The sequence below is a fragment of the Scyliorhinus canicula genome, chromosome 10, assembly GCF_902713615.1.
Source record: "Scyliorhinus canicula chromosome 10, sScyCan1.1, whole genome shotgun sequence".
Taxonomy (NCBI): Eukaryota; Metazoa; Chordata; class Chondrichthyes; order Carcharhiniformes; family Scyliorhinidae; genus Scyliorhinus; species Scyliorhinus canicula.
In genome coordinates, this window is record NC_052155.1 from 168,233,762 (window position 1) to 168,246,523 (window position 12,762).

Genomic DNA, 12,762 nt, shown 5'->3' on the forward strand with positions numbered 1-12,762 from the left:
GAGAGTGACCCAAGCCGGGAATCGAACCTGGGACCTTGGAGTTGTGAAGCAACAGTGCTAACCACTGTGCTACTGTGCCAGTCACCCGGCCACGTGTTGCTCGCTGGCGCACCATTCGCTGGTGGCGGGAATTTCTCTTCCCGCCGTTTGTCAACGGGGTTTATGATTTAAGCCACCCCACGCTACCGGGAAAGCCCGGGTGGGGGTCGCTGCCAGTGGGAAAGCAGAATCCCAATGGCTAGAGAATACCGGCCTTGGTAGAAGAAAAGGAAGCTCAGGTGACAATCCTGACCGCACAGTAAGGTCCTGTGATCTAATTAGCTACAGATAAGCCCCCCTTTAAATACTGCTTCAAACTTTACTGTGGCGTGAATGCTGACTTGCAATGGGCTCCTAAACGAGGCAGGGCATCCTGATTTTCATGCATTCATGAGGCTCATACCTGCCTCTGGTGGGCAACTTGGCTGAGTCTGAAAGTTAAACAGTTAAAACGGTGGTCACAGGAATGCGTCACTAACAGTGTGTACCTCTGCAGCAAGTTCAATTGCTTGCTCTCCCTGTTCCTGCTGGTTCAATTTCAAACAGCTCCTGCCTCAAGGCCCAAATGTTTTACAAAATGTCTGCGCTAGCTATAAAAAAAACTAGATTTGGACACCGCAACAGCAATAAAATTAAGCTGGATGAATTCACACTTGATATACAGGTGAAGGGCACCTTACCTGTGTATTTTCACCTGGCTGCCCTTGTATTCTCCTTGCAGAGTATTTAAAATTATCCAATCATTCTTATAGTCCACTCTGAATGTGAGATTAATGAAACTAATTATAGCGCTTTCCAGTAAAATGGAGCGACCAATCAACACCACTGAGTTCCCATTTTTTTTTTAAATCTGTAACACGGCCAAAAATGGTCAATTGATTTTAACAAAACGGGTACTTGCGCGGACTTGAGTTACAATGATTAAGCAGCATGGATTACAGTGTAGCCTGCAACAGTCCAGCAACTTTCTTCAATACATTATAATAAAGAGCACAAAGAAAATGTGCACTAATTAAAGTGTGCTGACCCACACATGCTTAAACCTGGGTACAGATGTGTCCATTCGCTGGATACATGGTATTCAGTTGCTAATTCAGATGATTTTAATAGCGACTTTTGATGAAGTAGCAAGGTGTCTGAGTAATAGGAGTTTATACCAAAGGACTAATCACCCGACTGTGGGAAATGTGGCAGGTGAGTTTGTGTGCTGGCACTCGACCATTCCAGCGAGCAAAGTCAACCTTCTAGATTTCAAAGTGTAAGGAGGTCATGGGCTTCTGTGTCACTAACATCAAACATTGAAGGGCAGCAAGGTGGCACATTGGTTAGCACTGTTGCCTTACAGCGCTGAGGACCCGGGTTCGATCCCAGTCCCAGGTCACTGTCCATGTGGAGTTTTCACATTTTCCCCATGTCTGCATACGTCTAATCCCCCACTACCCAAAGATATGCCGGGTAGGTGGATTGGCCACACTAAATTGCCCCTTAATTGGAAAAAACTTAATTGGGTACTTTTAAGTTTTAAAAAAAATTGATAATTGCCTCCGCTTCGTCCTCCTCATTCCTCTTGCCTGTCAAGATAAGGCCTCTCCCCAGGTTAACTTTGCCCCAGCCCAGAACCTCTGAAGCATCTAGTTTCTCTCCCCCTCCCATACTTTCTCTCAGCTTGCTTCATTCATGAGCCCCACTCTCTGCTCCCTTGAACCCATTGCCACCAAATTGCTGATCATCCAGTTTGGTTTCCAGGCATCTCTGTGAGCTAACATAGCCCCTCTCTGGGGGCCACATCTCTCTCCTTCATTGTCAGCGCCCACACAAAATAAAACTTTGATTCCTCTGTCATTGCATACTATCACCTCATCTCTAACCTGCCTTGTCTTGCCAAAGTACTTGAACATGTTGTTGCCTCCTAGATTCATGCCTATTTTCCAACAATTTGTTGTTGAATCTCCCCTTTTTGGTTGTCACAGTACAGAAATAGCCCGAACAAAGTCACAAATAATATCCTCTTGTGATTGTGACCAATGTCTATTAACCATTCCCCTTCCTCCTTGACCACTCGGCAGTCTTTGACATGACCAATCATACCATCCTTTTCTGATGCCTTGCCATCATTGCCCAGCTATACATTACTAGTTTCATTCATACCCATCTCTAGTCATTGCCAGTGCATCTGTAGCAATTACTTTCTTACCCCCTCATTCTTACACCTCGAGTCCTCCTCGGATCCTTAGTCCATAGCACTTCCTCATATATGTGCTGCCTCTCAGCAGCGTCACCCATAGGTTAAGAGGTCAGCTTGGAAATGTATGCTGTCAGCCACCCAGCTCCACCTCCCTCAAGCTCTTTGCTCCTTCTGTGTTGTTTGCTTGTCAAACATGAATCCAACCAGTTAAAATTGGAAGACTGAAGTTGTCACTAATTCCATATCCTTTCCACAATTCCATCTCTCTCCGTGCCCATTGTCACAGGTGGTTTGCCACCCAGGCATTTGAGGGTTGAGCTTCCTGTATCTTGTCCATCATAAAGACCGCCTCGGAATCAATCTGCGAGATCATACGGTCAGACTCGGTCACGCGACAATGCGAGAGGCCTCTCATGAGATTTACAGCGTCAGGGATGTCTTGTGAGTTCTAACGAGATCTCATAAGACATCGCAATCTGGATCACGCCTGCACTGGAGATCCAGATTTGCATATTCAAGGGAGCAGTTAGCCTCACTTGAATATATCTGCGCCAGAGTATCTCATGGTGCGGGATTGAACAACCGTGCCTGGCAAACCTCACCAAGGTGCCATTTGGCACTGGTCCACACAAATGTGGACCAAGCATAACGGCAACTGGGGTGGGTCTCCCAGGCGATCGAGGTCTCCGGGCGGTCAGGCTCTGGGCAGGGTGGCATCAAGGCACCCCTGAAGTCATCCTGGCACTGCCAGGGTGCCACGCTGGGAGTGCCAAGGTGCCCTGTGCCAAGCTGGGGATCGGGCCTGGGTGTGCCCTGCCCTTCTGAGGTGGGGCGAGGGGGGCTCGATGACCCCCAATCGGTAAGTTGGGGCACGGGGGGTTCCGGAGGCCACGGTGGGGGGGGGGTCGAGAGATCGGGGAGGTATTTAAATATGGTGTCCCGATCTCTTCCTGCACGGACAAGGCCAGTTCAGCTCGTCAGTGCAGGAAATGAAGGCAAGTGCGGCCTTGAGGAAATACAAAGCCCCATTTTTTAACAGGGCCGTTCTCAGCGCAGCAGGTACTGAGAAATACCTTGCTAAATGCACGCAAAACGGGACTGTTTTTTTCTCGTCGAATCCCGCCCATTGTCCACATCAACCCACCTGTGCAAACCTGTCTGCCCTTTGTCACCTGCAGTTTTGACTGCTGCAATGCTCTGCTGATAGGTCTGCTGATCTCCATCCTCCATAAGCTTTAGATCATAGACTCTGCTGCCTGTATTGTATTCCACTCACCCATTAGTCCTGTTCTCTTTGACTTAAATTGGCTCCCAGGTTCCCGAAAGTTCAAATTTGCTTCTCTCTGTTCCAATCACTTCATGTCCTTGGTTTCTTTAATTCCTCCAGCTTCACAACTTGCCCCCCGACCCCCTCCCAAAAGCTGAGCCTCAAACTCCAGCCCATTGTCCCACCATTGGTTGCTGAGCCATCAGCTGCTTAAGCCCAACCCCCCTCCCTCTGCCCTTCCTCTGTCTCCCCATCTTCCCCTTCTCCTTTAAGGTCCTCCTTTTAAAGCCACGTGTTTTTAATTTTTGTTTTGCCAAAATTCCTCATTGTCCCGCGAATCACCATCTTTCCCCAAAAACAATGAACTATATAATTGCAATCTTGATGTTGCTGTGGGTGGATTGGTCAGATTTGACCAGGAAGGCCAAGTTACGTACCTCGCATGTTTGATGGATGGGGAATAGCTCATACAGAAGCTCTTAATTTCACTCAAGGGAACAGCTATGCACCCAGGGCCAAAGCCCAGAAACATCTCCTGTGAGAGGACGACTCTGCGTGCACTGTTGCAGAGTGGGCCAGAGGAAGGCAACACATTCTGGGGCTGAAGAGACTTTTCCAAACCACATCAATGAGCAGCAAAGGAAGTGGCCAACAGGGTCAACATTGTTTATCGCATTAATGGACCATACAAGAAATCAAGAAATTCTCTGCATTAAGGAAGATAATCAAGGGACAGTTTAATAAAACTTGCTAATTCAAAGAAGAGGAGTGATTTCACCGCATTTCCACCAACCATAAACAAAGCTACTATGGGGATAAGGAGGACAGTTAATTTAGTTGTAAACTGTGCTGGCAACGAGCTGAAACAGATATGAGGTCTGTTATGCTGTAAATCTTATCTTCTGTGACCCACAATTCGGCATCATATCAGCCACATACCATGAAAAACTGGTCTCATCCTCATATTATACACCGACTGGCTACCCTGTCAATAGAGCGAAGGCAGGCAATTCCAGCTGATGGAGACAAGCTTCTTATCTATTGGTGTTATAGAGAATACCTTGATCTTAAAATTCTCATCTATGTTTTCCAATCGCTCCAAGCCCTTGCCTATCTCCTCCAGCCTCACAACCCTCTTAAGATATCTGTGCTCCTCTAATTCTGCCCTTTGAACATACCAGATTTTTAAGCACTCCACCATCAGTTGCCTCAGCCCAAGCTCTGGAATACACTTCTCCACCTCACTGTCTCGCTTTTATCCTTTAAGACGCTCCTTAAAACCTAACACTTCGGGCAAGGTTTGGTCATCTGACCTAATATATCCTTAGGTAACTAGGTGTCATCATTTGTTTTATTTAGCTCCAATGAAACGCCTTGGAAAATGTTATTACATTAATGGCACTATATAAATAGAAATTGTTGTTGCATTAACAAGTCCATTTGGTACCTCGTGTTTTTTAAATTAATTTAGGGGATGTCGGCAATCCTGGCTAGGTCAGCATTTATTGCCCATCCCTAGTTGCATTGAGAAGGTGGTGATGAGTTGTCTTCTTGAACCGCTGCAGTCCTTGTGGTGTAGGTACACCCACAGTGCTGTTAGGGAGGGAGTTCCAGGATTTTGACCAGGAGGACAGGGTTAGAATTAGTCCTTTATATTCAGCAAGCACATATGACTCTTGCAAACACTGGGATACAGGCTGATACAATAGGAAAGGATGTTGTAAATTGGGAAAACAGATTGTTAATTCCTGGATGAGTGCAGCTCCAACAACACTCAAGAAGCTCATCAGCATCCAGGTCAAGGCTACCTGTTTTATTGACACCACATCCACCACCTTAAACATTCACTCCCACTGCCACGGACGTATCTATGAGAGGCACTGCAGAAACTCGATAAGGCTCCTTCAATAGCACCTTCCAATCCCACACCTTCTACCCACGAAAAGGGAACCCCATCAGCTGCAAATGCCCCTCCAGGACGCCTATCATCCTGAGTTTGAACTATATCACTCTCCTGTCCCTGGGTCAAAAACCTGAACATTCCTATCTAGCTGTGGGTGTACCTACACCTCATGGCCTGCAGTGGGAGCTCACCACCACATTCTTAAGGGCAATTAGAGATGGATAATAAATGCTGGCCTAGCTAGTGGTGGCCACATCTCATGAATGAATAAACCAAATGTGGCCACCTTGTTATGTACCATTGTAGTACTGTGAATTAGCCCCTAAGTTTCATAAAGGACTATGATAGGCAGGGCCTTAAAATGCAACTTCTGTGTGAAAGTCCTGTATATCAAACAATTAAGACATTGAAATAAAAGGTAAATACTGCAAATTCTGGAAACGTGAAATAAATGCTGGAGAAACTGGAGTGTCATTTTGGGCTCAAAACGTTAACTCTGTTTCTCTCTCTCCACAGATGCTGCCAGACCAGCTGATTCGTTTCCCCAGCATCTCCCGTTCTTAATTAAGACACCGGTTTTCTTGGCTGTACATCAGCTTTTCCCACCTTCTCTTCCTCCTACTCCTTTGGTTGTAAGGTGTGGCAGAGGATAATAACTTTAGTGATCTTCTCTGGACAACATCAAGGCAGCAGAATCTCACTCAACCTGCCAACCGCGTTTGATCTGGATTCACGTGGAATCAGTTGGCCTCAGTTCCAGAATTCTTCACAGGTGTCAACAGGCAGTGCTCCAGGAAGTAACTCTACCCCTCCAGCAACCAGTTGGGCCTTTCTGCCCAGGTGTAACGGTGTCGGTACAGTGGTGGCACCGTAAAATGAGAGCATCGCGGCTACTGACAGTTCACCTATATTTTCCTGTTTCTCTAGTGCAACAAGAGTATGGTGATGGAATTAATGGCTCCGCTTTATTCAAGTGTGACATATAGTTCTCCTTTGGTTTTCAATGCCACATAAGCCTTTCATGTTAAGTCAATGCATCTTAAATATCACCAAATGCTGGTTTAAATAGATCAATCACAAAACGAGTTGAATTCTGTGGTGACCTGTAGAGCAACATGTTCATCATTGTGCAGCTCGGTGCTAGAATGTCCTTGAATCAAGTGGAGATGGTGAAGACAGGAGACATGGTAAAGTAGCTGTTTCTGGAAACATGGCTCCTGGGCCCATTCCTATATTCAGCACCGGGTGATCAAGGTGCAAGCACAATTGCCTTCCCTCATTCTGCTGAGCATCTTCCCCCCCTCCTGAATCCGTGGCCGCACTGACCGAACTGATGGAAAGTCCACACTCTATAGGAGGCTGAGAGCAGAGGGTGGCAGCGCCTTTATCATAAATGCTGTGCGTTGACGATTTTCTAGAAGGAACCCTGTGTTGTTGCAAGACTTCAGTGACAAACAGGAGAAAATACTGTTACTGTAGGAATGAGGTGTGTACAGCGATCCAGGCAGACGTTAAGGCCCTCCCCTCTTGGATGGACACAGCTGTAGCCACAGGCCGCCCTGTGGAGGCTGGGGGGTGGGGGGGGGGGGGGGTGGCACACCTGAGGGCACATTGAAATTTAAATGTTTAAAGTTGGAGAGAAGTGGCTCAGTCAAAATGGAGGTGACCTCTCAAAATGTTCGCTACTGTTCCCTCCAAGCTGACCTTCGACCCTGCAGCTTTGAGAACCTGTGCACCGTCCTCCATTAGGTGCGAGCCCGTCCTCGGGCCACTAATTGGCCAATTTGGGGAAAGCTGTTTTCCATACTCTTATGGGGTTATGACCCCATTTGACACCAGCAGCGGGGACTCAACCCAAAGTCCTGCCCAGCAAAATGATAAGAAAGCAAAGTCCAAACCTGCAATGAAAAGGTTTATGTCCTAATGTTAAACAGCACAGAAATGGATAAGCACCCTGTCCTAATCAGGTGGAAGAGCAAAAAGAGTGAGGATCCAAAAGAACTCTTTGCGGCAACAATTCAAACTTGGGAGGACAGAGGTGTCGATGCTAAGGCCTTCCTGCTTGACTCGACAATGCATATACTCTGCACGTAAGGCTGTTGTAGGTGGCATCATCAGGGAATGGTTTGTACTGATTGGTAAAGCCAATGAGTGAGTTGGCATTGTGGGCTGGGGCTACGTCTCGAAGCAGTTATGTGGATGATTCCCTCACAGTGCCCTCTTGATCTAAACCAGCTGTTAAAGTGTTGGATGCTGACCGGAAGCCAGGCACTTCCTGACTGGAACTGAGGGCCATCCACGCCGTCCACGCCCTCACTCACAACCAAACACTCACACAGCAGCAGTAGCAAAGGACGGACACATTTACCCCTTAAAAGAGTAAGGAGTTTCCAATGAGCAAAGGACAGGATTATTAATTTACCCCTCAAGTCTCTAGTATTAGGATTTTCAGACCAATTGGCAGAGCATGCCTCCAGTACCAATGAATAAAAAAGTTTCTGACTCTATGGTTCAAAATATATTGTCATATTCCACACGGCTGATGGATTATCGAACCCAATGTTTCATATAATTATCATTTCTTCCTGCTGAAAGGTAGCTTAAATCTCTGATGGATCTCAGAGCTTTGATTTAATTCATCCCAAATGTTTTGCCACTTCATTTCATTCTTTTCTTTGACAGAAGCTGTTTCTTTGGCGTTTGACCCTGAAGAGAAGTCGTTCATTTTCTCTTTTGCCAGTTCTACTGTTTTCACAATGGTTGCACTCAATCCGTCATCTTACTTCACTTCGAGTTCCAGGTCATCTTCTTCACTGATCGCTTCCGCAGAGTCGTCAGGGCTGTACACCGAGCTTCGCTTCATTCCAAACAGTGAACTCGTCTGCTGTCTTCTTAACCTATGTGAAAAAGGATGACAGTCAGTACAATGTTTTGGTTTAATATTTCAAGCAGTAGCTTGATTTGGTCAACCAGGTGAAGACGTACCGCTGAGATATCCTGAAATTAATATTGGTGGAGTTTATCCTTGCCCAATACATAGTTCACAACCTGTCCCATGGAGATATACCTCACTTACTTAACCTTTGCTTAAACTCTCTGGACTTATCAGCACCTCGGATGAGGAACTCTGTAGTGTCCACAGGAATACTGTTAATTTAACCAGGTAAAACCACACAGCTTGAAATCTATTGTAGTTTAGCCACTGACCTCTATCCCTCCCCTGACCATAGTTTGAGGTTCAGCCAGACTATTTGCAACCTTGGAGTCCCATATTCATCATTTCATCAAGTCAGTCTATTTCCTCCTCCAAACAATGCCCATCTCTGCCCTGTCACAGCTCATATGCTGCTGGAACCCTCCCACACATTTTTCTTATATCGAGACTCAAATATAGCATTGCTGTCCTGGTCAGCATGCCAACTTGCAGCCACTGGAAACTTGAGTTCATCCAAAACTCTGTTGCCTTGTGTCTTAACTTGCAGCAGGCACAGTTGACCCACCTGGGTCAACAGTGGGCTGGCAGCACTTCAATTTAAATGTACTAACCCTCGTTTACAAATCCCTCCTGGTCTTACCCTCCCCACCTCTGTAACCACCTCCATCTCGGCAACTTTCCAATGACTCTTCCAGTTCTAGCCTCTGACCCATCCCCAAATGTCATTGTCCACCCATGGCGATTGTGCCGTCAGCTACCTAGACTCTAAGCTCTGGAATTTCCTCCCTAAACCGCTCCTTTAAAACCTACTGCTTTGACCCGGTGGTCTGAACATCTCTTTGTGTGGTTTAGTGCCAAATTCTGCTTGATAATCGCTCCCATAGACTCCCTTGGGGCATTTTACTTCTTCAAAGGTCCTGTGTAAAAGCAGGCTTTTGGGCAGGATTTTCCAGGCGCATCCCTGCAAACCCCCCCCCCCCCCCCCTCCCCCGGCCCTCCCCTCCCTCCCGAAAGACAGCATGTTATCCGGCAGCAAAATTGGCTCACATTGGCCACCGGTGGGATCTTCCATCCCTGACGATCTCTACGGTGTTTTGAGTGGTTCGCCCCCCCAGTCCCCCCCCCCACCCACTTGGGAACCCCGACGCGGAGGGGGGGGCGTGGGTTACCTTCAATGGGCCTGGAATATCCCATTAACTGGGAGGGCTGGAAAATCCCACCCTTTGTTGTTGCTGGAGAATTGCCACTTGCTCGGATATTAAAGTAGGAAAAGATTAATGTAAATTCTATTTACATTCAAACCAAATAACATGACAATTACATTGTTTGGTATCAAACACATTTACAACCCTAAATTCCTCCATCCACTATGTTAATAGCTAGATTAACTCTTAGATCCTAAATGGTTGAGGGTTGGAGCTTTACACGACTGTTCTTCAAATCTATGCCTCTTTGATGAACAAAGTGTGGTGGTATGAATGTGAGCACTGCCATTGGTGCAGAGCATTGGTTTCCCATTGGCTCTGGCTGGTCATGTGCCTCTCGTCCGATTGGCTGGGACTAGTCACGTGACTGCTCACCAATTGGTCGAGAGGCAAGTAACCCTCCGAGGCAGGGTTTAAGTACCCAGAGTTCCCGGCGGTCGGCCTTTCTCTGTAGTCGACCACCGGGCTAACAACTAGCTGATTAAAGCCACAGTTTGGATCTTCATCGTGTCTCGCGTCCAATTGATGGTACATCACAAAGTAAGATGCCTTACAACACCAGGTTAAAGTCCAACAGGTTTGTCTGCAGTCACTAGCTTTCAGAGCGCAACTCCTTCATCAGGTGAGTGAAGAGGTGGGTTCCACAAACTCATATATAGACAAAGTCAATGGTGCAAGATGATACTTTGAATGTGAGTCTTTGCAGGTGGCTGCATGTGGCCCAGGTGGCTGTATGGGCCTTGTTTTTGTGGGTCTCCGCTTCGGTCTCCGGCCTCCGGGCTGGCGTCATTAGCCAGGTCCTCAGCGAATATCCCTTATACCCCAATAGCCAACCAGCCATCCTGGGGTACTCCTCAAAGAGGGCAGGGATGATCGACTGCCCCAGGATGTAGTTGTCATGCACATTTCCCGGGAAGCGCGCACACTTGTGAATTATTTCCATCCAGTGGCCACACACGAGCTGTACGTTGAGGGGATGGAACCCCTTTCGGTTAACATAGAGCACCCCGAGATGACCCAGTGAGCGCAGGGCAACATGCGCGGCATCTATGACTCCCTGGATCTGGGGCATCCATTGATGGCGGAGGAACCTGCTGCCTGGGCATCCTGTTGGGCCTGGTCCATGTCAAAAATGGTGTAGTCTTCCACCTGGGAAAACAGGGCATTCGTGACCTGTCGGATGTACCTGTGGGCTGTGGCCAGTGAGATACCACACAGGTCCCCACTCGAGCCCTGGAATGATCCCGTGGCATAAAGGTTCAGGGCTGCAGTGAACTTGACGGCCACCGAGAGCAGGTGTCCTCCTCCTCCACGTGGTGCCAAGTCAGTGAGAAAATGGCACAGGTGTCGCACCGTCTCCTTGTTGGGACGGAGCCTCCAGCAGCACACGCTGTCCGTCATTTGTTCGAATGACCAGTGGCGCCTGCACACTCTGAGCCATCGTTGGACTCCCACTCTGGGTCCCTCCCTGGCCGGGGCCTCAGGGTATGGGGCAGGGCCCAGCGCATGGTCTGCTGCCTCAAGCATCTGTAATTACTGCTCCTGCTGCCGCCTTCTCCGGTGTCTGGCCGCATGACATAGCACCAGCAGCACTAGGGCAATCTCTGAATCCAATATCCCTGCCATAGCGCATAGTGTTCAATATCTGTAAGGCATTGGGAGAGGGTGTTAGACCGACAAACAACAGTGGCTCCCACCCCGGGCCCTCCATTCCCCCATTCATTCCCCTCCCCCACCATCCTACCCAGAACGCCCTCCCCATGTACTCCAGGCCGCAGCGGGCCCCCCCTCACCAGGCCCCAGATCCTGTACCCCGGACACCCGCTCACAACATCAACCACACAGGGTTTGGGCAGCACGGTAGCATGGTGGTTAGCATAAATGCTTCATAGCTCCAGGGTCCCAGGGCCGAAGGGCCTGTTCTGTGCTGTACTGTTCTATGTTAGGGTGCTGGCCAAATCCCCCCCCCCCCATCCCCCCCCCATCCCCCCCATGGCACTCACACACCCTCTGGTGTGGACATGTTCCCCCTGAGCAGTGTCCCATCTCCTGGGTGTTCGGATGTTGGTTGATGCATGTGTTGTGTTGCCTCCCGCAGTGTTCAGGTACACTGTCCAGGCATCAGGGTCTGATTGGAATGCTAGGCAATGACTCCCACATGCTATATGGCCCGCCACTTGGTATGTGTGAAGTGCTCACTTAACCACAATTGTCAATTCCTTATTAGCAATAGCCTTCAGCTACACAGCCACAGGCCTCTGCAGTCTGTGGGGCAGATGGGCAGGGACAAGGGCTGCCTCCGGAACGAGTACACATGATCCAGGGCTTGGCATAGTGGTGCAGTAAGCGGTTGCCCCCTGTTGCCTTCCCACACCTCCCATGGCAGCCCACCCCTGCAGAGGGACCCCCCACCCACAACCAAGGCTCCCTCATCCCCCAGCGAGCACAGAGGTAGCAAGCCCAGAGCCCCCGGGCTCTTTGCCTGTGAGCAAAGATGGCTGCTCACCTCCTCAGCTCCCTACAGGAGCCCTTCTGTCAGGTTCATGTTTTTAAAAGGGAGATGGACCTTAAGTGGTGATAATTGGTTTCTCGCCAGGCTACGGCGAGATCCCGATTTTACCTACGGGAGTGGGCCGGTTACATTGCACTGTTTGCTGCCTGGCGTGGTTCCCATTTTTGGCCTCTCCCATTATTCACCGGCTCTGTTACACTTGAGAATGGCTGTAATGAGGCCGGAAGATCGCGTCCACAGACTTGGTCCACATTTTACACAGTCAGTGCGTCACAATTAGCATTTGCTTTTCCACATTCGCTGAAAAGGGCTATTGCATGACTTCACTTTTTCTGTTGCTCCACAATATATCTCTTCCTCTGCATATGCATTACTGCATCAGGAGGTTCCAGCTCTTGTAGAGTAACAGTCAATGGGAGGGATGTCGGTTGACAGATGTTATTAGGAAAACAAGCAAGGTATAACCAACTTCTGAGTTAAATGTGGGCGGCACAGTAGCACAGTGGTTAGCACTGTTGCTTCACAGCGCCAGGGTCCCAGGTTCGATTCCCGGCTTGGGTCACTGTCTGTGCGGAGTCTGCACATTCACCCCGTGTCTGTGTGGATTTCCTCCGGGTGCTCCGGTTTCCTCCCACAAGTCCCGAAAGATGTGCTTGTTAGGTGAAGTGGACATTCTGGATTCTCCCTCAGTGTACCCGAACAGGCACCGGAGTGCA

The 12,762-nt window shown here is 48.6% G+C and overlaps 1 protein-coding gene across 2 annotated transcripts in view; it reads right to left on the reverse strand.

Moving 5' to 3' along the window:
• Positions 1 to 7,004: 7,004 nt before the first annotated feature.
• The window catches only part of LOC119972756 (coiled-coil domain-containing protein 102A-like), a 568,320-nt gene continuing 562,562 nt past the window's right edge, over positions 7,005 to 12,762 (reverse strand). For both annotated transcript variants that reach the window (XM_038810080.1, XM_038810081.1), the window contains exon 9: positions 7,005 to 8,291. In XM_038810080.1, the coding sequence (XP_038666008.1) occupies positions 8,174 to 8,291 (118 nt within the window). In that variant the 3' untranslated portion in view covers positions 7,005 to 8,173. The remainder of the gene's footprint in view (positions 8,292 to 12,762) is intronic.